Genomic DNA, 27,867 nt, shown 5'->3' on the forward strand with positions numbered 1-27,867 from the left:
CCGTTGTCAGGGGGGTAGGACATTGGCAGACAGGTGGGGCACAAAGGGAGCCCAGAAATATTCTGGAAACTGGGAGCAGAACCTGGTGTTCTCCTACAACGCCCTTACATTAGGGTTCTCTGCTGCATTAGACCTACCCAACCAGAGCAGGAGGGAGGGGGCCTTGTTGCTGCCCTCTCCTCTTTGGTCCAAATAAGCCAATTAAAATGTCCCAGCTGCAGCTTTTAGAGACCCGGCTACCACCTCCTGAGGGTGATGAAGGGATAACCTATCTCCTCAAGACAGCTCCCGTTTTCCCAGCACCTCTGCGCCCCGCGGAGGACGGGTTGCAGGTGGCCTGGGTCACCACACAGGCGCGACCACCAGGAGGCGCAAGGGTCTTGCCACCTTCACCCTACTCGGAGGGTAGGATTCACCCCCCACGCCCCCATCAGAAAAGCCATCAGAAAAGCCATCAGAAAAGCGAGGAAACGGGTGCTTCAGCTGTTTATTGACACACAGGTAGGCTCTATAGCAACAGGCCTGGGGGCGGCTGCAGCAGTGGGGAAAATGGAGGGTGGAGAGTGGAGTGTTTGCCTGCAGCGACAGCTGAGTGTAGGAACATAAGTGCACAACGCACACAAGGTGGGAGTGGGGGAGCCTGAGGGGGGTGGAGAAGCAAGTGAGGGCCTGAGCCAGTCTCCTTAAACTGGAACCGGTGCCCTATGCTGCTACTCTTGCTGGCAGTCTCTTGACCGCAGGCCAGGGTTGGGAGTTCTCTAGGTATCCGTTTTCTATAGGTACCGAATGGAGTAGGCAAAGGACGATAAGCAGGAGCTTTTGCCCTCCATGTTAAGCTCTGGGGCTTCCAGTACTGCAGGCTTCCTTTGTCCCTTGCTTGGGTGAGGTCACATGATGTGCAACCCAGCTCTGGGTCACCTCACCCGAACAGGGTCCTAAAAAACAGTCATGTTTTACAGAGGCATTAATCTTCCCTGGCATCCCAGCCCACCAGTGCCACGTGACAGCCCCCAAGTGAGCACTACAAGCATTGCTGGCCTAATGGATGGGTTGGGGAAAGGGGATGGGCCAGGGGCTGGAGGAGGAGGGGCTCTGGGGCCCATCACGGCACAGGCACGACACGCATGGTGTTGGTGAAGCCGGAGCCAGGGCGCCACCCGGTCAGCACAATGACCACATCGCCCTTCTTGAAGAACCCTCGGGCCTTGCCTGAAGGAAGAGAAGAAAGGTTGGTGAGTAAAAGCCGAGCCAGGCAGGTGCGCACCTAGCCGACTGCCCGCGGGAGGTAGCGAGCAGGGCTGACGGGCCATTACTGCCTTACACCACAAGGTGGCGCAAGCCTCCCAGCCCAGGCAACCGGGACGGGGGAGGCCCTGCCCTGATACTTCCTGATCAATCAAATGGCAGAGGTGCCAGGGACCTTTGGACATCACTCATTTTACACTCTAGAGAGTAGAGTGCTTCCTCTCCTCCACTGACATCCCACTTTATCAGGGACAAAGGCCACGAGTACATCATCTGTGTGTATGGCACCCCACGGTGTAGAAGCTATGGCTAATTTTCTGTTTTTAACTCTCAGTAATGAGCAGATGCCCAAGAATGGACACCCCTGACTATCCAGGAGTCTTTGCTTTGAGCCCCAAACTGGAAGACAGAGAGAAGTGGGCAGCTCAGCCCAGAACTTCAGGGAACGGGAAGGAGGATTCAGAGAACACTCCCAGGGATGACAGCGAGGACTCCTGCACAGCCTAAGGTCAGCGTGTTCCCCCTTCTAGAGGATCCTAAGGAGACCAGTGCTCAAACACTGTTCCCACCCCTCCAGGCTCTAGCCCTTGCTCCCAGCCACGCACCGACATTCATGGCCAAGTTCACCCGGAGGTCCACATCCTCAGCCCAGGCCTCCTGCACTGGGTCCTTACACACCACAGGAAAGATGCCGCGGTACAGGTGGGCCTGGCGAGCAGTTTGGTGATTCCGGGTCACAGCAATGATGGGGGCGCGGGGGCGGTATCTAGCCACCTGGTGAGCAGACCTGAGATGGGATGATGGACGGGCAGAGGAGACCATTAAACAGTGTTCAGAGCCTCCCAGGATACCCCGCAGGGCCTTCAGCACCAGCTCACCCTCTAAATCCAACTCACTCTGCCAGTATGAGACCCTGGCCATTTTAGCATGTGCTCCCGATGCCAGGGCAGCCCCTTGTCCTCTACCTTCCAAGGAATAGAAGACGACTCTTCTTATGCCACACTACCCAACTGCCTTCCTCCCCTCCCCACAGCCCAAGGCCCCAGGATCATACCGACCCAGCATGGTGAGTCTCACCCATTCACCCAACATGGCCCGTAGTTGGCAGAACCCCCTCCTCTGAACTTTTCCATCCTGGCACAGATACAGCCCTGCCCAATCTCACCTGCACCCATTCCTCTTGCTGCCAGCAACAGCTACAAGCCAAGCAGCATGTGAATAGCACCTGACTCTTTGACATCTGCAAAGAACAGGAGCACAGCCCACCAGCCCCCCCCCCGGGAATCTTACAACGCAAGCCTTCTCTCCTGCTGTGCCCTCTCCCCAGCCCACAGGGCCCCCACATCCCTGAAGCAGTCCCAGCAACTGGGCTCGAGAGCCAAACCTGAGTATTTCTGAGCAAGGCTTCGAAATCTGGGTGTTACCCAGGAGGAAAGACCAGGAGATGGGAAGGTTAGTGTGGGAGGCTCTGCCTGTGAAGGCCCCTCTGGAGAGTAGGGGGCCCCTTGGAGCCCCAGTGCCAGATGCTTCCTTGAACACAGACACTACCCTTCTGGTTGTAGATGTGTCTGGGGAGTTGGGGAGGGGCTTGCTTAGAGGAGGCCCTGGGCCTCAGAAGGCAAGCTCTAAGAACACTCAACAGGTGTCAGGGAAACTTGAGCCACAGCACAGCAGAGAATGCCCCATTAAAGGCCTGGCCCCATACAAGGCTTTCAGAGGGAAGCAACTGGTGAAGTCGGGACTTGCCAGAGTGAAATCCCAGAAGACTGGCACTAAAAATAGCCAAATAGCAAAGGCTGGACCTTTCCACAAAGGTCAACTCTGATGGCAGGAGCTGTTTATCCTGAGCCCTCTGCTGTAGCAATCTGCACAGATCTCATGCCCTGGTCCTACAGGCAGCCCCACTGGCCCTGCCTCGGTGCACAGGGCCAGTCATGAGGAGCACACTCCCAGACGGGGGCAGTGACAGAGGCTAACTCCAAGGCCGGACTACGAAGAGATCCCAAGTCTAAGTCTAAGGCCAAGCATAGGCCTCAGCTTGGTTGCACAGCACCAGAGTGCCCACGAGACAACATGGTGACCTTTCCTGGTCCTCAACCCACTTGTCTTTGGGGCCCAAAGACAGACAGGGACAGGTGCACCAACCAAACAGCATTGTCGGTGGACAGGACTGATTTTCCAAACGGAACTTTTAAAGAGCACATAGTAGCTGGAATGAACAGAACTGGCCACCTTTTACTTTTTAAAAAGATTAGCTGGTAAATAATCAAATAAGCATCTGTAATCGGTCTATCTGTAGTTCTGTAATTCTCTAGTTTATCTTGAGGATGTAAACTTGCTTTGGATGCAAATGCCCCGACACCATCGGTGGGCGCTGTCTGGAGTCCTCCGGGCCCAGGGGGCAGGCAGACAGGTCTTACCTGGGCTCAGCGCCATCCGAGCCCTGTTCAGTGCACCGCTCTCAGGACACCCAAGGAAGGTGCCCCAGAGCAGGGCATCCCTGGGGAGCCGCCGCCACCTCCTACCTGCCAGACTTGGTGAGGACGATTATGGCCCCACTGCAGCACTTGAAGGAGGCCTCCACGGCGCCCACGGCGGCAGCTTCTGTGGGGTCGTTGGTAATGGGCGCCAGGCGGCGGAGTTCCTCAAATAATTGCAAGTGGTAGATGGCGGCCTCTGCCTCACGGGCAATCTAGTAGGGGGCGATATCCGTCCAGAGGGACAGGAGGGGGACAGAGCTTTGTCAGAGCCGCATCACGATGGACGGGGAGGGGGGGAAGAGTCGCCCAGACAGCTGGTGAGGAACGTGTCCCTGGATGTGAGGCCAAGAGAAGGCCAACCACCAGAGGTGCTGAGCTGAGCAAGATCCAGACTCATAGGAACAAGCCCTTCACCAGCAGCCAGTGACATCCACTGCACCTACTGAGCCAAAGGCCCTTTTGGTCGTGCCCTGCCCTGACCTCCCTGGCTGTCTTCCTGCAGACGAGAAGAGGATTGGAGCCCAGGCCGCAGCTGCAGGGCCCTAGCTGCCTTCTAGATCAGCTGGAGCAAGAGGCTGGTTATCCTGCGGAGTTACCTGCCCTTGGGGCCCTACCTGCCAGACTCCGTCAGAACTATCAAAGCTGCTGCTAAACACTTATAAGAAGCCTCCACGCTGCCCATGGCCATGGCTTCCATGAGGTCTGTGGAGTGGCTTGAGCCTCGCACAAGTTCTTCAAACAGCTTGCGGTGGAACATGGCTGCCTCAGCCTCACGAGCTATCTGTAAGGTGTAGGGGGGAGGAGAGGCGAGGGAGAGGGAAGGAGGAGGGAAGAAACAAGAGAGACAACACATGGAAAGACAGAACGGGGAATTAATCGGAGGAAGGTAAACTTAGGTTAATTGGCTAAATCTGTCCTTCATGCAGATGCAAAGAGGCAGCGTGAGGAAAGCCCAAGTCTCAGGGATGGGAGGAGAATTTCCAGCATCGACTGCTACTGCTTCCCCTCCCACAGAGGGAAAATTGGTTCTTCCATTCTGGAAGGATTTTTTGATTGGGGGTAGGGGTGGAGGGAGACAACATGGCGGCAGGCTCTAGCACCTCGGCATGGAAACATGCCCCGGCTGGACCCACACCACTCCCTGGCAGGACCTGACCATGCTGCCTCATTCCACAGCTCACAGGAAGGAACAGGCCCTCTCTCCTCACATGGCTGTCTGGTTACCGCAGGGCTCGGCGCCTGGCTTCCAGGCACACGTGGAACACTTGCTTGGCTTCAGTCACGGGACTGCTACCAGCCTTTCCAATGGCCCGCCACAGGAACGCGCCAAGCAGCGTCGGAAAGCTGGGGTCAGACGAAGCCAAAGCCACACAGCTTAACCGTGGTCCAAACACAAAGGTGGGGAAAATGGCAGATTGGTGAGGGGCACGCGGAACAGCCATGTGAAGGGACAGATGCCTGTGGAAGCACACAGGTGAGTGTTAACAGGACATTTGATTAAAAGTGTAAGGATTACCACAGTCATGAGAAAGCCATTCAGTTATTCACAGGCCACCTGCTCAGATAACATCAAGGATTAGAAAGAAAATGTAAGCTTCAGAACATTATAATGCAATCACCAGCATCTTGGAGGATGAGGGGTGCAGGGAGAATCAGTAAGAACATCTCATTAACTTGACAGTAGAAGCGGGTACATGGCAGGATTTACTAGGTTAAAGGTTTTCTTTCTCTAAGGGAGGGCATGCAGTCCAAAGGACAGGAGACGTGAACAGGAAATAGAACCATACCTGATGCTGCCTAGCCCTTAGTCATGGGTGGTTAATTGCCTCAGTTAGACACAAGAGAAAGCAGTGAACCATTAAGGGAAGCTCTTGGCCAGTGTTAACTGGGGGCGTGGAAAGGAGAGGCCTGCACCGCCTAGCCCAGGGCCCATCACTTATCTTCTGAGCAGGGCCATCCAAGCCCTGTGGTTCTCTCTAAGGTGTCTGTTCAGAGGAAAGACTGGGGTATGGAAAAAACAACAGTTCAGAGGCGAGAGCATGATTCTTAGTACAGGGCCCTGCTGGAGACCTAGCCTCATCTCCCGCTAGACAAAGCACTTTGTTACAGGAGAACAGTGGCTCTGGAGCCAGCAGATCTGGGTTCAAACTGAGGCTTTATCACCACGTAATCCTCCTCGGTGAGTCGGGGTGACATCGATCATGGAGAGGGTACAAAGATTACATCAATCTACACAGCCTAATAACTGGACACACAGAAAGTGAAGGAGGAAAGGAAGAGATCTTTGTTGGGGGGGGTGTGTTTACATTTGGGGGAGTGCAGGGGAGGGGGCGTCACACAAAGGGCACAGGGATCCTTTGCTGATGGGAAAAGAATTGGAAGTTCAAAGAAAAACCACTTCAGGATCTGAGGCGAGTCTGCTGAGCTCACACACGTTATAAGCACTGACACCGGACTATTGTAAGAAAGTGAATTTGCAGCACTCCGTCTCCCAGGCCTCAGGAGCCCTGGTAACTGAACCCTGGGTTAACTCTTCAGTGAGTCGAGAGCAGGACCAGACAGGGCCAAGGAGCTGAGAAGGAGCCAGGCAGTGGGACGTGGCCACGGACCCTTCTGGATTCTCTCACGCCAGGCCCAGTAGGCTCAGTCTCTCTCCAGCTGTCCCGACTTGTGGACTTACTGCCAGTCACTAAACCCCACCTTTCAGCCTGAGGCGAGTGCAGCAGCTCAGCAAAGCAGGCCCTGCTGCCGGCGCCATGCAAGGCCAGCTAAGTCACCTCAGCACACGCAACAGCTTCCGGTGCGGGCCTAGGGGCCCCCGGGGGAGGCAGCTGATGTGGGACAGGTGGGGAACCAAACAAAAACCAAACAGGTTGGCTGGGAGGAGCCCAGGGCCTTTCCCAGAACAGGGCAGAGGTACTCGGGTCCTCTGGGCTGTCCGGAGGAAGGGATTCACAGCCTTGAAGCCGGAAGTGAACTCTGTCATGACAGATGGAGGAGGATGCCTCCAGAACCGGAGGAAACAGGAGGGAGTGTGGGCAGGGAAGGCAGAAGAGAAAAAAAACCAAGACACTCCTGTCCCCCCAGCACACACTTCCTCACTCCTGTTGTGACTCAGAGGATCATAAAAGGTTGTGGGCGCAGAAGCCCAAAAGGTGTCGCTCTGTACAGAAGCTTGCCTCCACCCCGGCCCGGCCCGTGGACCGCGGACATGGGGAGGCCCGAGAACTCACCAGGTGCTGCATGCGAACCGCCTCAAGTGGGTAGTCCCCTTTGGCTGTCTCTCCAGACAGCATGATGCAGTCTGCTCCATCCAAGACCGCATTGGCCACATCACTGCCTTCAGCCCGGGTGGGACGGGGCTTCTTGATCATGCTCTCCAACATCTGGGAGGGGACAGAGCATAGTGAGATGTGGCCGGGGCGGTCTTCAGAGAGGAAGGACTACACCCTGACTCCCTGGGGAGTGTGTCTGTGCACAGAGTATGGCTTTGTGTACATGCATGAGGGGAAGGGAGGGTGCACATGTTTGAGAGGTGGGGGTGGGATGCTGAGAAGAGACCCGCCACCCCCCCTCCCCCCACGAGCGTGTGAGCATGGGGAGAGGCACATGCCTGCGTTGCACAGATGACAGGCTTCCCGACTCGGTTGCACCGCCCAATCATCATCTTCTGAGCAAGGAAGACCTTCTCTGCGGGAATCTCAATGCCTAGATCACCACGAGCCACCATGATGCCATCGCTGGCTTCCAGGATCTCATCAAACCTGCCAGAGGGGGTAGAAAGAGAGGCTCTATGGAACAAGGCCACAAGTGCAGTGATGCTCAGGAGGTTCTCCTGCATTCTCTGACTTAGCAGCCCTTCACCAGGACAGCCGTCCATGACCACCCTCCTGGGTGTGCAGGTGACAGGGTGTTCCAGCTACCTTCATCTCCCAAGGCGGGCTAACGGTTCTGCTTGCTGACCTTCTTTAGTGCTAGGATGGGGACTTCACTGAAGGGGCTGGGGAGAGGACAAGGTTTCTTCCTTTCCATCTGCATCTCATGAGGCCCCTCTTAGGGCATCTCTCTACCATCGGCACTCCAGCCAGCACTTCCAAAGCAGAAAGAGAACACAAGGCCAGCTGAATACTGCTGATACAAAGGTCTGTGGCCTTCCAGCTAAGGACACTTGAGGGCTGCTCCTTGAGGCAGCCCCCTCCCACCTGCTGAAGGCAAGAGGACATGTGGCTTTGCCTGGCCTGCAGCCAAGGTCAGCAGGCACCCACGGTTTATCAGGACGGCAGGAGGAGCACTCCACACTGCCTGGTACAAAGGACATCTACACAGAGCTAAGAATGGCAAGGTCAAACACTGGGCCGCTCCTCCCACCCTCCCCAAGTACGCGCCTAAATCACACAAGTAGGTCTACGGTTTTAGCTGTGCTGACTTATGTTCCTAGTAGGGAGCTGGAGAGAAAGAGGTGTCACCTAGCTGGCCGTACTCACTGGCTCTAACTGGGAACACTGGGGAGGTGGTGAAGTGGAGCTGGGCCCAGGCACACCGGAGGAGGCACATGCTTTCCTCCAGGAAGCTGATCACATGCCAGAGCCAGCCCAGTCATCAGGCCAGCTGCTTTCTACATGAAGACAAGGACACAAGGAGCTTCCACAGATGTCCCAAGTGAGGGGCCAAAAGAGCCCCCCCTTTCCTAAGAGCCTGCCATCTTCCACTGGGAAAAGTGGTGGTGGAGGTGGGGTTTGGGGGGCAATGTCCCCTTATTCCAGCAAAGTAGCACTCCTGATCAGGAGAACAGCACGATCCTATAAGGAGTGACCCCGTCCACTCCAACATTGGTCCCCGGGCCTATGGAACAATGTCAATCACCACTGGGGAGCATCAGCATGCCAATCACCTGGGAAGATATATATGCTGTTTTTGTTTTTTTGTTTTTTAAGATACCAATGCCTTGGGGCCCCTGGCTGGCTCAGTAGGAAGAATGTGCAACTCTTGGTCTCAGGGTCACAGGTTCGAGCCCCACATCAGGTGTAGAGATTAAATAAACTTTAAAAAAAAAAAAACGAGGGGCGCCTGGGTGGCCCAGTCGTTAAGCGTCTGCCTTCGGCTCAGGTCATGATCCCAGGGTTCTGGGATCGAGCCCCGCATTGGGCTCCCGGCTCCACGGGAAGCCTGCTTCTCCCTCTCCCACTCCCCCAGCTTCTGTTCCCTCTCTCGCTCTGTCAAATAAATAAAATCTTTAAAAAACAAAAATAAAATGAAATAAATAAATAAAAATACCAATGCCTTCTACTCCCCTTCTTCAGATATTTGGACTCAGTGGGTCTGGCCTCAACTAGGGAGTCTGTAGTCGGATGGGCAGGTCGCCAGGTTTGGGAACTGGGTATTCACGGGATACAGTCTGCTTTTTGGAAAGCAGGGCCAGGGGACAGAGAGGGGCACTCACCTCCGAACTCCCTCATGATTCTCAATTTTGCTGATTATCTTGATGTTCTTCCCTTTCTCTCCCAGGACCTTCCTGACTTCATGGACATCTGAGGCCTTGCGGATGAAAGATGCAAACACCATATCTACATCCTGTTCTACCCCAAATTTCAGATCCTGGATGTCCTTTTCTGACACAGCAGGCAAGTCCACAGCAGCCCCGGGGAGGTTCACACCCTTCTTGCTCCCCAAGGAGCCACCGTTCTCCACCTCCGTCACCAGGAAGTCAGCACCTATGTGAAATCGGGGGTTGGGGAGGGAGCAATGAGGGCACAATGTCCAAGCGGAAGCAGGCTCCCCCGGTAGAATGAACTGGAATGAGGCACGTTGTGGGCACTGGAGTCGTATGTCCAGAATTCTGATCCCAACTCACTAACTATATAATCTTGGGCAAGTCAATTAACCTGTCTGTGCCTGTTTCCCCACCTGTTAAATCAGGATAATACCCGCTCATGAGATTGTTTTAAAATTTAAACAAGTTACCACGTAAAATGCTTAGATATTAGCTATCATTCCCAGGTACTCCTGCACCTATCACACTGAGGGATGGAGGAAGGAAAGCAGAAAGGCAGAAACAGTGAGAATGGATAAAAAAAGACATCTTCTCGTATGCTCCCCGAGCACTCGATAAAGTTGGACTGAAGTCTGTTTTAAAGGACAAGGAATCAGGGGCACCTGGGTGGCTCAGTCGTTAAGTGTCTGCCTTCGGCTCAGGTCCTGATCCCAGGGTCTTGGGATCGAGCCCCACCTCGGGCTCCCTGCTCGACAGGAAGCCTGCTTCTCCCTCTCCAATTCCCCTGCTTATGTTCCCTCTCTCGCTGTGTCTCTCTCTGTCCAATATATAAAATCTTAAAAAAATAATAAAAATAGAAGAAAATAAAGGACAAGGAATCAGAAAAGGAATTCCTGCGAATAAATAGACTTCCTGCTGTCAGCCAAACAAACTTCCCATCATCCTTGGGTCAAGGGGAGTTTAGAGATGGTTCTAGAGAATGAGATGCCGCCTCCTGTACCTACCTTTCTGCTTCACCTGCAGAGAGATAAGCCCATCATCCACGTAGATCTTGCTGCCCACTTCCACCACCTTGCAGATGTTCTTGTAGTCCAGCCACAGGATGTTCTCGTCACATTTGTCCATGTAGGCATTGTCCAGAGTGATCTTGAGCGTGGCCCCTTTCTTCAGCTCTACCTCCGCAGTGCCACTCTACAGACCAGAGAGTAAGCCGTGAGTCCAAAGAAAAGCCCTTCCTTCCAGGGAAAAATGCTCAAATCTCCACCAGAAGTAACAATAAAGCTTCTGGCTTTGCGAATCAATGATCATATTCTCGAACTTACCTCAAGGAAGTCACCCAAGGAAAACCTACAATGTTTTAGTCACGCTATGTAAATGATAGGGGGAAAAGCGACACAAGACAGACTTGGGAAGTAGGTTTTTAGAGTAAAAAGCTCCTCACTCTATCACGTCTTAGCAAAGTACACCAAATCAACCTTTTTGACAGAACATGATAAACAGAACTCTCACATCTAGATCTAGATCCGAACCCTGAGGAACACAGCCTCTGAGCAGGGCACAGACTGCGGAGGATGGCTCTCTGGAGCCTGCTGCCCCTGTGCCCTCCCTCTCGCTGCTCCCCGTGATACTCACGCCCTTGATGAGCCCAGTTCGGATCTCGGGTCCTTTGGTGTCCAGGGCCACGGCAACCGGCCGGTAGAGAATGGGGTCGGAAGCAAAGCTTTCCGTGGCGGTGCGCACGTTCTTGATGGTCTCTGCATGGTACTGAGGGAAAGGTAGGAAGATGACAGGGGTGCTCCCACACAAGGATCCAGCACCAGAGCTGAGAGGATCCCTCAGGAAAGACCTGTGATGTTCTAGACCACCTGCTGTGTCTAGCATCAGGGTCAGCCAGTCACCGAGCACCCTCTACCTGATCATTTCAATCTCTTTGGCTTCTGCCCCCTTCTTCTACAGCACTCACTCACTCTAGGGCCAATCTTAGAAACTTTAGAACACTGCCACCATAACCAACTACAGAGATAAACTAGAATATAGAGATAATTTATTTTTTGAAGGAATGGGTGTTTCATGTTGTCAAATGCCTTTTCCTCAGAGCTCATGTGACGGGTAAAAGAATCCATGAAGTCCTTAGACTTGACCAGGCTTTCTGAAAGTTTCTGTTTTACAGGGATTTTTTGGTTTGTCAAATTTATTTTCTGTTTCATCAAGTTATGCTTTTAAATCAATGCTTTTCCTTCATCCCTTTTAGATTATTTGGTTCCTAGTATTTAGAAGTATTTCATTTATTTCATTAAGACTTTTGCTTTCTGGTAAGTACATTTAAGTCTGTAAGTTTTCTTTTTTCCTTTTTCTCTTTTTGGGGTGGGGGGTGGGACAGAGGGAGGGGAGAGAGAGAATCCTAAGCAGGCTCCACACTCAGCACAACCCTGAGATCATGACCTGAGCCAGAATCAAGAGTCGAAGGCTTAATCCACTGAGCCACCCAGGTGCCCATGCCCCTGTAAGTTTTCTTGATTATGGTTAGACCTAAATTTCCATTAAAAAAAAAAAAATGCCTGAGAATATGGTCTCTATAATTTCCATTTTATGGAACTTGAGGGTTTTTGGTGACCTGATAAATTTTATAATCATAAGCATTTTAAATAAACATGTGTTTTTGTTCTTGGAGGACATAAAATCATCTACTGTACAGACACCAATGAGATTATAGGTCTTACATTATTCAAATCCTCTCTACTGGCATCTCTGGGGATATTTCTGGGAGGTGTACTACACTACAGTCTCCCGCTATGGCTGTGGTTTTGTTGGATGCTACCAAGTGGTAAAGAATTCCATCAATCAATACTGTCCTTGTGGAAGGTTCTAAATTTAGGTCATTTCAAAGTCAGTATCTCTAGGGCCACACGTTCAGTAAGAAAGCATCTTGTTCACCTGAACTGCCCAATGGGGCCAGGGGCACCGCGGTGGGCAAAGCTGGAAGAAAAGAGCAGATGCAGACAGATGTCCCTCTGTCAGAGTGAGCGAGAGAGAACAATTTCAATGCTCTGCTTAGAAGAGCACTTAAAAAATTGTGAAGAGCTGGGAAAGCATGTTGCAGCCACTAGTCAAAGGTGCCTACGAAGAGCCCTGACATGCGGTCAAACTTTTTACGTTACAGGATATAATAGCAGAACAATTTCAGATGAGTTTCCAAACCCCTGATCCCAGAGACAACCTTATCCTGGTCAAAAACCTCAAACCCAGGAGAGGGACTTGAGTGTGTGTTTGTTTTTTTAAATCCCAATTCTAATCTGGGAATAAGAATTAAAACAGAGAGTATCTCCAAACGCCTCTTGTAGTTTAAAAACACCCAAATCCTTGGGCTGGCCCCCTCCCGCCCCCGCAGGCAGGTGCAGCAGACACCCCATGGTCTTGCCATTTCGGAGCTGTGGCAGTGTTAGTTTACTGGATTGGATGGAAGAGGCCATCAAGCCTAGTTAAAGGTCAACATCTTCAAATCTATCTCTGCTTCTTCTGCTGCACACAGGAGACCTTGGCACGGTCCAGCAGCAGGGATCAATGCTGAACCGATCCCCACTGGTATCTTTAGCTCTTCTCTTTGGGCTAAGCTAACACTTGCAAGAATTCCTGGTGACTCCCGCCAAGGCCCCTGACTTTGGAAAATTACAGAATGCCAGCACTGATGTGTCTTAAGCTGCCTGAAGTACCACCTGAGCACACAGTTCCTGTGAACCTGGTCAGGCCCCCACGACGTTTGGAGGCCAGCCACCTGCCAGGCCATAGACTATTTATGAAACACAGGTTACGGAACCCACGATGGAGAGTCTCACATTTCCAGAAAGAGAAATTAACTTCTTGGACTGTACTTCCTGAGGCTTTATTTTTAGTCTAAACTTAACAGCAGTTTCCAAATGCCAGAGGGCAACCCCTCACCACCTGTCCTTACAGGGTAGCATTTTCTTTATTCCAAACAGGAAGTATCAGAAGTCAAGAGAAGGGAAAGTCTGGCTGAGCCATTTCTTCTGTATCAATGCCAGTATGAAATCCTACAGCTTAAGATGGAGCCTGATGGGTTTTAAAAGGAACCATCCCTCAAGGAACCTCCACTCCTCCCTCTAAATGAGTCTGGGAACAGGAGAAGGGATGGAGCACGTCCCAGGAGTTGCCACCTGGTCCCTGGGTAAGGCCTCCGTCCACAGGGCAAGTCAGCTCCTACATAGCCTCAGCACAAATACACTCCTACCAGGCTGCTGGGGAAGTGTGCTGACTTGGTTTTAATGTACCAGGACCCCTGGGAAGAGAGAGGCCAGGAACACAATGTTGATGAAGCGGGGTTGGTGCATTAGACTCAGCACTTAACTTGCAATGGTAGAAACTCCTCTCCTGGACTTGCTCAGTTATCGTGGGTCTAAACTACGCCAGAAATCCACCTGCAGGGTGACCTTTTGGTTCATCTCTGCAATAGGAACTGTTATGGAGACCCAGGGGTAGGAGATGGCAAGCACTGTGGGTTCGCCAGTAGACCCTTCCACACTTTTTTAAGTTTATTTATCTTCCCAGCCATCTCTACACCCAACGTGGACCCAAACCCCCAACCCTGAGATCGAGAGTTGCATGCTCCTCTGCCTGAGCCAGCCAGGCATCCCAACCCTTGCACACTTTTGTCAGCACAGGTGTGTGGGAAAACCATGCCAATAACCAAAGAGATCGTCTCCACGTAAGGAGACTTGGCCAGCTGGGATGGCAGGAGATGGGGGAAGGATAGTAGGGACCGGCCAGTGAGGACGGCCTCCGCAATGGCTATAAACCCCAGACTCTTTCTTGCTTGATCCACTGTGGCTAAAGGAACAGCATGCTGCCCCAGTGGCCAAACCACGCAGCTGAGGCTCACCTCGTGGGTTCCATGAGAGAAGTTCATACGAGCCACGTTCATTCCAGACTTAATCATCTCCTTCAGCATCTCCACCGATCGGGAAGCTGGGCCTAGTGAAAAAAAGTTTTAAAACCAAGGTGTTAATTATTCAAAGGAGGAATAACACTTTCAAGTTTGAAGAATCCTTGATATTCTTTTTCCCTAAATTTTCCTCCTACAAATCACTCAAGGTTCTTTCAAAAGCATATAGATGGCTGTTACTGTGTTTACCCATTTTCTTGATTTAAGGGAACACCTTTCCTATTCCCTTCAACTCCTATAGGCTCCTACATCTAACAAGGAAAGCCTAAGTAAGACTTAGCCAGCCCTCTCTGCTCTCCCCAAAGCTTGGTCGGCTTTCCAACCACAGAGTCTTGGAGCATATCAAAAACATCTTCCCTAGATTTCTAAGATGCTCCTAAAAGATGTGCTATTAAGGAAGACACCATCTAAATTCTGCCTTTAGCAGCAAACACAGAGCATGCAGATTCCTTATCGCCACTTCTTTCTTCCAAAAGAACCTGTGTAGCATCTCACTCAGCACTCAGGTTTGCTACATTTCTTTTGTCTCTTCAGGAGAGAAAAGATCATGGTCCTATGAAGCCCATGTTTTTTTGGGGGGGGGGGCAGGGGGGCCACAGCCACTCACCGATGGTACAGATGATGCCAGTGTTCCGGGCCGTGATGGGTGGTGAGTCAATGTCCAGACGGCACATGTGTTCCAAGAATGTGTCGGCCATGGCCGCATGCAGCTGCTGGGTCTGGATGAAGGCAGTGCCGACATCGCTATGGGGCTTTGACATGGCTGAGGTCCTGGATCCAGGGGAGTTGAAGAGAAAGTGATCAATCCGAGAGGCCCAGGTGGTTAATATACCCCTCCGCACAGAAGGCTGTTTCCTGCTTACACATTAACTCAATAAGCACACTGTGCACAAGTCACAGGGAGCCCCGTCACACTCTGGCCATGTGGGCACTCCTCAAGTCGGGCAGAGGGTTCACGTGACTGTGAGCAAGCGGAACAGACCTCAGAGAATAATTTAAAACCTCATACCAAATGCATGTACTTCCCAAGTATCCACTGTAAGCCAACCTCCCTTACAATGGGCTAGTATCTACCTTGACAGTTTTCCTGTTAATCCTACAAGTAACATTTCACAAGTACCAAAGGAACTACCTCCAAAGAAAGTTGTAACCAATCTTCCGGTGATATAACCAGCGATATAAAGAACTGGCTCCTCGTTTAGTACCTTGGCAAATATAGATCTTTGTACGAAAAGCTATCTCAAAGCTATAAATGTCTGCTACAGGGCGGGGCATCCACATTGGTTTTTAACAATCCCCACCCAAACTCAAAGTGATTTTCCTGGTTGTAAAGACAACCACCATCCAGGCAGTCCTTTGAGCTCGGGAATCCTAGATTTTCACTAACTTGGAGCATCACCGAAGTTCACTCCTCAACTCAGTCTGGCAGGAGAGTAGGTCCCAGTTTGCTGACAGTAAAAACCAGTCCTTGGACAGGAAGTTGATCCAAAAATCAAAGTTGATCCAAAACCCTACGTGCAGAATCTTTTGCCCCAGGAGTCTGTACCTAAAAACTACAACCACTTTTGGTCAGCAGGACTTTAGGACGTGCAAACCAATTTGCATAAAACCAGAGATAAACCCAATGGCACCGGTCTGGTTCTAAAAACATTACAGCTATTTTCACAGGATGGTTACAACACAAGGAAGTCAAGATGACTTGCCAAATCCTTTTCCCAACTGATTTCCCAACTGATTTTCTGACACACCATCCCAATTCCCTTTCTGACAAGTACACCGCAAAGACTATCTGTTTCAGGTAATTAACCAGGCCAGGTCACAATCCTGACAACTGGTCCCGACCTTTGCTTTCTTCATTACTGACTGACAACTGAACTCACTGAGCCGGTTAGTTAGCTGATCACAAAGACCTAAGAAGCTTCCAGGCAACGTCTGAAGAACCACCAGGTAAGGATGTGAGTGTGAAACCCGACATTCCTCATCACAAGGCCATTCCTTCCTCAAGTTCTCCGACCAAAGGCTACTCCTAAAACCCTTGAGCCTATAGGCTTTAGCCCAGGCTCCAGAACAAGCCCCTCTTCAGCCGTATCCCAGCTCCTCCTAAATCTCAGCGCTCTAAATCAAGGCACCCCATAAATATCCCTCCTACTCTTTGTCCTCCCCTCTGTCCTTGACTTTGTGGCCTCTTAGGGTAGCTTGGGTAGAGCAAGCATCTCAACCCATCTCTGTACCTTCAAGAATTCTGATTAAAAGCCCAAGAAGCTCTGTGACCAGCTGTGAGCAAACCTCCGGTCAGCTACTAAAAACGGGTGGCTACAAGTCTTCAGCTACAGAAGCTCAAACTTTAAAAATGGGACAGAAGATACTGGCTAACTATTCCACGTGGCAAATGCACTGTTCTTTCAGTGTGCATTTCCTAACTCCCTAATACACACCAGGCACCAAATCGAAAATGTTTGGAGATCCTCTCCTCCATGACCTATTCGCTTTTAGATCTGTTAGCACCTAGTACTTGGAAGTATTCCAGGGTCTGTCGAATGACCTTTCAGTGTATCTTAAGGCCTCGTGGTCAAAATCAAAGTTATACCTCCCTTCTCCCCTTCCCCAAATCTGGAGAACTTATAAATTCCCGGAGGGACTGCCTCGGTGGCCAGGGTTCCAGGCAGTCCGGGATCGTGTGCCTTCAGAGCACATGGCAGGGCTTAGGTACGACTGGCTGTTAAGGGAACGTGACTGAAGAGATGTGCACCAGGAGGCACACCCAGCCAACTGGAACACAAAGGCCTACTGTGGCCTCCAAGTGGAGTCATCATCCAGTCTGAGGACTGTTGTCATGAACAAATTAAGATCTGAATGAGTGGGTTGGAGCAACTAAACCCCAATCTTCTTAAAAATCATCAGCTGCCAACAAAACAAAACAAAACAAAAAAACAAAAATCATCAGCTGCCTCTTCTCTAGACCTGAGACATGAGGGTTTCCTTGCAAAGACCCGGCGGGGGCCCACAGGTTATTGTGTCATACCTTGTGTTCTCAGGGCTTGGGCTTCCGGTGACATAATGATCTTTTTTTGGCTCAGAGTGGCAACTTGGCCCCACTCGCAAAGACCGCTCGGAGCTGAGTAAGGTTTGCTCTGCAGAGCTGTACAAGGATCAAGGTAGAAGCTGAGTGGAACTGAAGTTCTTTGTGGCAATGGAAAAATTACCTTAATAACCAGGTAACCAGTGGTAGCTGCTCCTAGAGATTCAGCTAGATTACAGAGAAAAACACAGATACCTCCCAAGGAAATACCAAGAAACTGGTCACGGAAAATTTGCAGGTAAGTTCTTATTGGCTCCTCTACAATGCTTATCTCCTCCCAAATACCCAGATTATCTTCCCTCTAAGTTCTCTTTAAGCCTGTGGTTTACTAACATTTCACTATTCTATTAAGAACCTGGTTGCTGGGCGCCTGGGTGGCTCAGTTGGTTAAGCGACTGCCTTCGGCTCAGGTCATGATCCTGGAGTCCCGGGATCGAGTCCCACATCGGGCTCCCTGTTCGGCAGGGAGTCTGCTTCTCCCTCTGACCCTCCCCCCATCATGCGCTCTCTCTGTCTGATTCTTTCTCTCTCAAATAAATAAAAAAAAAATCTTTAAAAAAAATAAAAATAAAAATAAATGTGGCAGAGGTGAGGTAACGCATCTCGGGCCCTAGATCACAAATGCATTGCCAGACTGTTCCACTGGCTTAAGAAGGCCAACCTTGATCCACTCAGAACCTCAAAGAAAAAAAAAAGTTAATATAATCCACAGGACAATTCTATGCCAAAAACCTGTGAGTTACACACCCAAATCCAGCAAACTTCTTTTCCTGTTTTTAGTCTGGACTCAGCTTCACAGCAAAATCTTTATGACAAGGATGTTCTGGTACAGAAGGACGGTCTCCAAAGCCAGGAGATGCCATTAGCAGATACAATTATACTGCACTCAAACAATAACCCTATTTTACCATCTCAAATGAAATCTGAGGTTTTGCAAACTGATTTTTTGCTCACCCCAGCCTATGAAATGCAAAAAATAACAAAGAAAATTTATTTGGCATTTTGAGTGGATTTACACACCAGCAATCAAAAAAAAAAAGCTTGCTTGTCCAGACTCCTATGAAATCTCAACAGGCCCTTCAAGACCTCTACAAAACCGGAGAACTCAGGTCTCATCCCCAGGTCACCGACTGGTCTCCTGACTCAGGCTGTGCCCTGGAGCCTCCCTTGCTGAAAGGTCAGCGCTCTGCTGCCTGTCTCCCAGGTCTTCTAGAAGCCTCTTCCTCCTGAGCACCAACTGCCCATCCTGCCAACCACCTAACTCCAGTTCTTCCTCAAACATCCTGGGACTCTCCCCTGGCCCCAGGACAGCAGCCAGAGCCGTGGCTTCTCAGGGTGGGCCTCTGGGAAGAGCTCCCCTCCCTCGTGCTGGCCATCTGGACAGCGGCCTGCCAGGACATGTAGCCCAGCCGGTGCCAGTCTGACACACTACTGCATCCTCCTCCTCGGGAGGCACAGACATGCAGAGCCAACCTCCAGCCAGCAGTGGAAGCCCGGTGTATCCACTGAGGGTGGCAAATGCTGGGTCCAGGTACAGGAACCTTATTCTTGAGCCTGAGCCCCTGCAGTGGAATCTTCCTCAGAGCCATTTCTCCTCTGTGAGAAACGAGACACCAGGAGAGGCCTTAGTGCAGACTCCCACCTTTCCGTTCTTATCTGAAGCAGCTCCTGGTTCTCTAAAACTAGAGCCTCTTCTGTGCCAGACACAATCCTCTGGCCACGCTCCAGAAACCACAGTGCGAGGGATCATATAAAAAAATACGACATGCCACTTCTTAGAGCCAGTACTGTTGTTGGCAAGTTGTGCCAAGACAGATTCACACTTCACTCCACCGATTCTTTCACAAAGGCCCAAATCATTCTGCCCTAGTAAACCAACCTGGCCCATGAGCCTGTACGTGCATACGCCAATTTCTTTTTTTCTTTAAAGATTTTATTTATTTGAGAGAGAGAATGAGATAGAGAGAGCATGAGAGGGGGAGGGTCAGAGGGAGAAGCAGACTCCCTGGCTCAGCAGGGAGCCCGATATGGGACTCGACCCCGGGACTCCAGGATCATGACCTGAGCCGAAGGCAGTCGCTTAGCCAACTGAGCCACCCAGGCGCCCTGTGCATATGCCAATTTCTAACCAGCCAGGGCTCTCTGCACCAAGTCTGCTCTGATGCTGACCTCAGCACACAGAGCACCCCAATCATGATGGCATCCGATGCCCACAATTGTCTTCCCTGTTCTGTATCAATATGCTACCTACACCTCCAAGGCTCCAAGCCAGCATGATGAAGGCCTTTCAATTCCCTCATCTTCAGAACAGATGAGGTGTTCGGGCCAGCCTGCTCTCTAGAGAGATGATGGTACAACAGAATTCCCAAGACTGGCCCTAATCTATGACAAGAAGATCAAAATGGGTGCCGGGCCACCCGCAGAACCTAGGAAGGTCTGCGCCAAACGGCTATTTGTCCTGATCTACAGCTAGAGTAATGATATCGTGCATTTGCATATGGAACGGGGTATAGAGGAGAAGCAATTTTTAGCTGAAATCCCTTCTATCCTCAGCAGGCTTGATAACAGACAGCGAAGTCTAGCTTACCTGGTTACATAAAACAAAATGAGCCCACTTGCAGGTTCAAATAAAATTCCCTTGCTTTTATTTATTTGGGGCTAAACCTAAGGGACTTCAACTTTATAAACAGGAATCTCAGGTTCTATTTCAAACTCGGGTGTGAATAGGGCACAAAAGCAGATACAAAATGGGCCTACCCCCCCGCCACGCCCCCACCAAGGACCACAGCTCCAGGGCAGAAGTCCCAAATCAGAGAACCTTCAGATGCCCTTGTTTGACCACAGATGCTCCAAGCAGAGAAGTGGTTTCAGCCTGAAGGAGGAAGTTTGGAAGAAGCTTTTGTTGTCCTGTGTTAGGATGCCTCCTTACTAGGCTTAACATAATGAGGCAGTGTTTTAGGGCATGATAATCATACTCTGGAAGCAGCAAGGGACTGGGGACTCTGTAGTTCAAGGCCCTTCAAAGTCAGGTACATACAACCAGGATCGGTGATGGGCTCCACAACGTGAGGCGTTCCAGCCCAGCATTTACAGGAGCTCGCCCTGCATCATGGCTGGAGGGAGCGGGGGGGGGAGGGGACGACAGTGCCACCTCTCCAAGAACAGACCTAGTTCGAATCACTGGTCTTCCTACAGTGACCTTCACAGGTCTGCTTCTATTCTGTTTTACTTTGAAACAAAGAAAAAAAAAAAAGGAATATTAACATCTGTATTTCTACCACCCAGAACTGACCACTAACCTTTAGCCAGAATTCCTTTAGACTTAAAAAAAAAAAAACCCATTACAATTTTGTAGTTTATTTTCCAACCCTTCCACAGCCCCTCCCGAACTTTGACACACAACCACTGTCAGGGATTTTGTATCCTTCTAATCCATGGAAGTGTATCGATATCTATGCTGAGCCCTATGATACTGTTTTTCTAAAATGCCCTAAGTAGAATACCGTTCAAATAAACATCTTGCTTTTTTCAGCACATTTAAGATCTATCCAGTGGGGACGTAGATCTAGTTAATTCATATGAACTGCTATCCTGATCCACTGCATGACTAGATCATTTATTTATGTGTTCCCTTACTGGCTGGCCATCCTCCCCCCATTAAATCTATGAATCAATGCAATAACAACTCTCCTAGTACATGGCTCCTTGTGCAAGTGTGAGCTTCTACATATACCCAGAAATGGAATTTCTGAGTCACAGGGTATATTTATTTTCTATTTTACCAAATATCGCCAAATTGCTCTCTAAAGCGGTCATATCCATTTACAACCAACGAGGGATGTGAGTTCTAGGCCTCTCACACCTCTGCCAACATTCAATATTGTCAGAGCTTTAAAATGTTCACCCTCCTGATAGGTGGTATTTATTCATCTGCTTTCTAATGTAATAACAAAAGAGGGATACCAGATATTAAAAGTCTCTACTTCCCTACCTCTAACTAGATCAAAACTCCCAGGGCTCCTCCAAAATGCCCATGGTTTTTTCTCCTGTACCATGACCAACTCACTGACTGGGTAATTCTTTTGCACTCATCACTGCAAACAGGGAAGACACCAGTTGTCTAAAGTTCAAGAAATACTAGCTGTAGGTTGATTTCAAAGGCTTGGAAGGAATGGGCTCCTTTCTAGAGAATTTTTCAGACTGTGTCAGCTAAGCTGCTACTATCGTAGCTGGTCTTGGCATCTGCCCCACCAGGGCCCCTGCCTAACTTTCCAAACATAGCTTGCTGGCGTCAGTAAAGAGCGGCTTAGAGCTCCCCAGAAGCTTTGCCTATGGACAGAAGTGGGGGAGGTAAGTCTCAGAGGCCGCAGGAGGTACTGCAACCAGGCTCACCCTCCTACGTGCAGACAGGCACAAACCACTGCAGGGGCGGGGCACCACACCACTTGATGGCCCTGCCACCCTCCCCTCCAGAGCTGAGAGGCCGAAAGGCCCACCAGATGTTGCACGCTGCCATTCGCTCGGCAGCCCCGCTCACCTTTCCCAAAACAGCTTCTTTAACGAAAGCCCCAAACAATCAGGCCATTCATTTATCGAGTCTAAGGCTGGCTCTTGGTGAAAAATCCAAGTTCCCAGAAAGTGTGCTAGTATTAAGAACAGTCTTCCTTTAGCTCTATTCTCAGCTGTCCCAGAATTGAGGTTAAAAGTGATGACTCACGGTCCTAGAGGACTTTTTAAAAAATTTTTCTTTTTTTAAGTAATCTCTGTGGGTCTCAAACTCACGACCCCAATCAAGAGTCGCATGCTCTACTGACTGAGCCAGCCAGGCGCCCCTCCTCTAAGACCTCTTCTCAAGTAAATCACTTCTGTATCTCCCAACATCCTCAAAAAGGTTGCAAGAGAACTCTGCTCACATGGGCAACTTATCCTTGTGGTGTGCCAACTAACTGAGATTTGACTGTGGACGTTTGGAATGATTCAGAAAGAAAATGTCAGATGAGTCATCTTCCCCCACCTTGAGCTCAATCTTAGCTCTTGGCAAAAACAACACATCCTGACATGCCTTCATACAAGCTGAAGCAAAGTAAATTAGAACCAGGGTACTGTGAGCTGATAATGCTAAGAGCTGCTTTCTAGCTCGTAAGGCATTTCCTCATTTCTTTCATTGCCTCAACATTAAGACACACACAGCTTTAAGAAATAAAATGGCTTTTCCTGTGAACCCCCCCTCCCCCATTAATGTCACAACATTCAAGGCACAGAAGCAACTCCTACAAGGTGCTAGGTCTGTTTGGAGTCCCAGCTACCAAATTTGCCAAGTCACTGGCAAATTATTAGAGACCCAATAATGCTTGTTGTTAAACTATGAATTCAACACTAAAATTATTTACTCCTAATGCACTGCTTAAAATGAGAACAGCTATACTAAGACAGGAAGAGACTAATGTCCATTTATTTTGACTTAAGTCCAGTAACTCAAGAACGAGTTCAAAGACATTCTTTCAGTCATCGTTATTCATGACCATGACAGCCCCCCTCCCACAAAGGGCTGCCATGTCTCAGGAAAGCAGGTGCACAGACTACATGACCAGGGCACAGGGTTCTGCCACACTGTGCCTAAGCTCTTAGGGCAGTACAGACAGCTAGGGCACCTGGACAACCATTTTTCACTTAACTGAAACCATTTTTAACTTGGGGAAAATGCATGCTTCACTATTTGATTCACTAAATGGAGAGAAGGGACTTTTTAAACCTGCGAAAACCACAATGCAGTTCCCCACTCACCCAACATAGAGAATTCTCTCAAAAGCAGAGAAGTTGAAAGGTTGAGTCATCTTCCTCCCAGAGGCCCCCCACCCTCCCACAGACCTGGTGATGGGTTACATACCCTTCCCCTCAGGACAGCCCCACTCCATTTCCCAACAGCATCTTCAGGCAACAAGAGAGTAAATTATTTGCTAACAATGCCACAGAGCAGGAGTCCTGACTAGGATATCCTCTGCACCCCAGGGAGTGGCCACACCCTCAGTCCTGCCAAGAGGAGGCTACTACTGTCCCTGCCTCCGATCCTCATACTTACCACCTGGCTGAGCAAATCCTAGAACTCCACCTGGAGCAGGTGGGGATAGGGTGTGCAGATTTCAGTTTGGGGGTTACAAGTTTGTTTCTACTCTTACAGCCCAACACCAACTGCTAGAATTCTGCCCCTCCTTGCCTTCCTTTGTCTACAGGTCCTGATCCTCGGGAGACCCAAAGAGCCCCTGTAGCCAAGTGGAGAGCTGCAAGGTAACATTATTAGTTACTTTGTAAACCCTGTGTACCACGATCCCTTAAGGGACTGGTTTCCAGGAGATGTCTGGTATTTAGAAACCGGACTAAATAGTTAATCCCAAGATTAACTCTGAGTATGTGTTTGGGGATGGCATGGAGAAGATGAGCCCTCACGCTCCATTACAGTTTAAGTAATTGTGCTCAGTGACCAAAGAATACATCTGGAGCCATTTCTTCTGGACATCTCATTTAGAGATTAGTGCAGACAGTATTCACCATATATACATGTAGGTATGTGTCTAAGTAAGCGATCCTTTCAACGATCCAGGGGAATATTACTTCCAGTTCACAAATGGGAAACGGAGGTCCTGGGGCTCAATTCCCTCCATCATTTCCGTATATCAATGAGTCAAACCCGAATGTAAAAGCCTGTTAACTTCCCAATGCTTCCGTCCATCATGCCTGGACCTTAACTATCAGACTCACATGTACAGGAGAGGATCAATGTGCCGGGTTTAAAGACCACGGATAAAACGTCAAGGAATGCCTTTCCATGACTGGACTTTTAAACAACCTTCACATTGGAAGGTATTCTTCTGCTTTAAACCCAGTGTGATGCCACCTTGTGTGGCCTTTCTCCACACACCGCCCCCCCCCCCCCAATCCCTCACTCAGGAAGCGGTCCCTTCCTCGCAGCACTTTCCACTGGTAACTTTTATGTTAGTTCCCTAATCACATCGTGTTGCGGGCTGTGACCTTTCTAGCCATCCCCCCTCCCCAAAACAGCTTGGCACAGAAGAGATTTTACTGAGTGAACGCGGTACGTGGCGCCAAGCTCTGGACGTATTTCTACTCTGCCTATAACCTGCTCCCACCCACCCGAGACCTCCGTGTTCTGCGATCGGGGAGCCTATGTTCAGCGAGGTGAAGCAGAGGCGAGGCTGCGCTGGTCCTCCGGAGGGGCGGGGCGGGTCCCGGGCCGCTACGTGCAGCCCCGCCGCGGCGGGAGGGAGCCCCGCGACCCCTTCGGGGCCAGCGCAGCGAATCCGGGGCGCTCTCAAGCAGGAATGCGCCACAGGGGCAACCACCCTCTCCTCCCCGTGCAGCAAGAAGGCCGAGGGTTACGTAATCTTCCAACTGCGCCCCGGGCCGCCGCTGCATCCTCCAGCCGCACGGGAGCCGGCTCTGCCCATCTGCAGACCACTGCGATTCGGGCGGTGATCGCCGGACGCGGGCCCGGGGCTCCAGGACCCACCCGCTGCAGAGACGCGGGAGGCTGGGGGTGCAGGCGTACGTGACCAGGACGGAGGGGAGGGGCGAGGACCCAGGCGGAACGAATCAGAGAGCGGAGGAGAGGGATGCGGAGGAGCGGACGTGACCAGAATGGAGGGGGGAGGGGCGGAACCAGAGCATGAATGGGGGAAGGGGTAGGCATGAGGGGGGGACAAGGACGCGGGAAGAGCACACGACGCTGAATGGAGGCGACACGGGGGAAGGGAGCTGAGGACGGGTTTCGAGGAGAGGTTACAAGGAAAGCATCAGAATCGGGGACACGGCCAGGTTGAAGACGGGGAGGGGGAATGGTATAGTATTAAGGGGCCACGGGAGGAAGCGAACAGAGGAGCGGGGGCTGGAGGGAGGAGAGGAAGGAACCCGATGAGGAGGGAATACTGGAAGGAAGGTGATGATGCAAGCAGATCGAGGAGGCGAGGATGGGACCAGAATGGGAGTAAGCATTGGGGCAGGAGAGGGCCGGCTTTGGAAGAAACAGAAGCTGGGCGTCTGGGGGCTCTGAAGAGCAGGCCCTAAGCGCGAGCTGTCTTTCTCCTCTCTCCCGACCCCACCGGGTGCAAGATGCCGGGGAGCCTGCGCCGGCCCCGGCCTCTGCCCCGCTCACCTCCGGCGCGGTCCCGCTCGAGCTGCACTGCCGCTGCAAAACGGTCTTCACGCTCGTGAGGCGGAGCTGCTGTGCGAGAGTCGGCCGCCTGAGCCCCAAGGTTATCCCCGCTGCGGCCGCCGCAATCCCTCCGCCGCCCCGCCCCGCACCCAATCCCGGCTCCCCGCTCGCCGGGCCCCGCCCCTCCGCGTCCCCGCCGGGCGCAGTCACCTTCGGGAGGAAGTGCAGCGGAGCGGAACCCTCCGTCAGGTTGCCCTTTAGGGGAGGACTATATTCTGTGGCGGAGGGACACGTTACAGAAAACTCGCAGCTTTGACGCTCTGCGCGGGCCAATGGGGAAGTGGCAAGGCGGCAGGGCCCGCCCCGGGAGCTCCGGAGACCTCCCTCCCAGACCCCCGGGCGCCGGGGCTACCACCCGTTGCTGCCAACTTGGGAGTGCTGGACAAGGGCTCTTCTCTTGACCCTCGGCCCCGGCTGCCCCAGCCGTCCTGACCTAACCGGGCAGTGCCCAGATTTATGGATCTCCGACAGCATTCCCCCAGCCCCGTCCCGCGACTCCCCATACCTCCGGGTGCCCGCCCCCGCACACACCTTGGAAACTGAGTCGCACAGGAAGTTAGGGAGCCCGAGTGGGGGTCAGAAGGTGGGGAGAGATGGAGACTCGTGGGATGGTTGGAGGTCGCCTTCGGAAGGGCCCCAGCACTGGAGCGAGGGGAGAACTAGGGAGGGCGGAGTGTACATGGAGCGGGAGCGCGAGGTCTTTTTGTTCTTAGGGCTAGAACAAGGAAGGACAAGTTGGGGCCAGGTGAATACTTTAGTTGGGGCTGGAATCCTGCAGAGCGTGCCTGAGAGTAGAAAGCGAATAGAAGGTATTAATATTAGTGCAGAACTGACCATCAGGACATGTCAGAACGTTACAACCAAAAAATCTGCAGGAATCAGCACTTTTGTTTTCAACCTTAGGTATTTAAATCAATATCGTTAGAGCTTTCCTTACATCTTTCTCCAAAGTATTTTCCAATTCCCGATGATTGGTCAACAACCAGTGAGGACAGCAGTTATCAATGAAGCAGCTGTTAACTCTTGCCTTCATTAAGCCAAGTTTTGAGAACAGATACAATGTTGCCTCATTAAAAATCGTTAAGACTATTCTCTTTGGGTCTTTCCTTTTCCCGGAACAGGAGACCAATGGGTGTGACCTGCTAGAGAGACATCTGCCTTGCAGCTGAATCACAGGCCTTTCATTCCGCTTTCCTGTTGGCTCAGATAAGATGGGACCAGAAAATGACTAAAAGTTAAGTTTCTGTTTGCGATAGAATCCTTCAATTTCTTCTGGAAGCTTTTTCTTGTCCCCTTAGTTGTAGATAGGAAGTTGGTTGTCCCTGAGCTAAAGATGAACTAAAAAGAGTGGTGGACAACACTGGGGCGTGGGGGTGTCAGTGATCTGGCCAGTGCTGGACTATGTTGCATTTAAGTTCTAAGTCTAGATGTATTCCCAAGATTGAAATGCACATGTATTAAACTGGAGAGCCATAAAAAAATGCCATCCATGAAACTCTGGCAGAGACTAATCCAGCATATCCTTGCTCACATTTAGATGCATAGTGAAAATTTGTCACATGGAAGGTGACTGTCATTGTTTTGCTAAAAAGCAGCATAATATACAAGAAACTTTGGATTCCATCTTAGTTCCAATTCTACTCACTAGTTCTATGACCATATCCTACTCACTAGCTCTATGACCAGTTCCTTAAAAGTAAATTGAAGACGATTCCTGCTTCATAGGATGGGGTTTGATCAGATGATGTATGTGAATGAGTACTGCACGGTGCCCAGCAGGCTTCCCCTTTTTTGGGAATTGACCTTGTGGAGGCTGGTCCTCTTGACTAGTGCCAGAACATCCTTCTGAATTCAAGTAACTGTTTGCCTTCACTTGGTCATCTTGAATCTCCACTCCTTTGACCCAGCAACAAGTAACCTCAAGGCTACATGAACCTGGGGGGGAAAGTGAGGCAGAATACAGACTCCCCCCCCGAAGCTCCTCCCCTAGAGCCAGTCCTTGCACTATGCTCTCCTCCCCTGGATGGGAGGGGGAGCTGCTAGATTCACTAGACTGGGTAAGAGTGAGGGTATAGATTGCTGTGTTACCTGTTTGGATTCATGGCCACAGAACCACAGAATCAAATGGTCTAATTCTCGAAGGTCATTTGGAGTCCCTTGATGGGGTAAGTGTGTCAGCAAATGGTACTGGACCCAAACCCCTGGGGTCCAAAGACAAGCTTTGGCCCTGGTGAAGAGGGTGAGGTTTACAGGCTTTACCATTACATGAACTCTGGGCCTGTCTGAAACACCAGTTATTTCTCTTTCAGGCCAATACAGATTTCCAGGGCAGTCCATTGGCCCTGAATGTCCAATTTAAAGCAGAAGTGCTTATCACTTTGGACTTGA

General features: G+C 50.9%; 1 protein-coding gene and 1 long non-coding RNA gene across 4 annotated transcripts; one reads left to right on the top strand and one right to left on the bottom strand.

Moving 5' to 3' along the window:
• Positions 1–469: 469 nt before the first annotated feature.
• On the bottom strand, positions 470–25,575 carry PKM (pyruvate kinase M1/2). 3 transcript variants are annotated; one of them, XM_027571342.1, is made up of 11 exons: positions 25,420–25,575; positions 14,781–14,944; positions 14,111–14,202; positions 10,849–10,980; positions 10,221–10,407; positions 9,166–9,436; positions 7,339–7,489; positions 6,959–7,111; positions 3,771–3,937; positions 1,851–2,032; positions 470–1,209 (listed from the first exon to the last, which is right to left on the bottom strand). In XM_027571342.1, exons 2-11 carry the CDS (start codon positions 14,932–14,934, stop codon positions 1,103–1,105), a joined length of 1,596 nt encoding a protein of 531 aa, XP_027427143.1. In that variant the 5' UTR covers positions 14,935–14,944; positions 25,420–25,575; the 3' UTR covers positions 470–1,102. The 3 variants fall into 3 exon arrangements, with proteins under 3 accessions (XP_027427143.1, XP_027427145.1, XP_027427142.1); XM_027571344.1 differs by lacking the exons at positions 14,111–14,202; positions 25,420–25,575 and adding an exon at positions 17,196–17,244; XM_027571341.1 differs by lacking the exons at positions 3,771–3,937; positions 25,420–25,575 and adding an exon at positions 4,340–4,506.
• LOC113909786 lies at positions 23,084–26,729 on the top strand. The gene is made up of 3 exons (XR_003515814.1): positions 23,084–23,370; positions 23,483–23,537; positions 26,601–26,729. It is a non-coding gene; the product is annotated as an uncharacterized LOC113909786 (long non-coding RNA).
• Positions 26,730–27,867: the final 1,138 nt, after the last annotated feature.

This window comes from Zalophus californianus, chromosome 6 (assembly GCF_009762305.2).
Source record: "Zalophus californianus isolate mZalCal1 chromosome 6, mZalCal1.pri.v2, whole genome shotgun sequence".
In the NCBI taxonomy this organism is placed as follows: Eukaryota; Metazoa; Chordata; class Mammalia; order Carnivora; family Otariidae; genus Zalophus; species Zalophus californianus.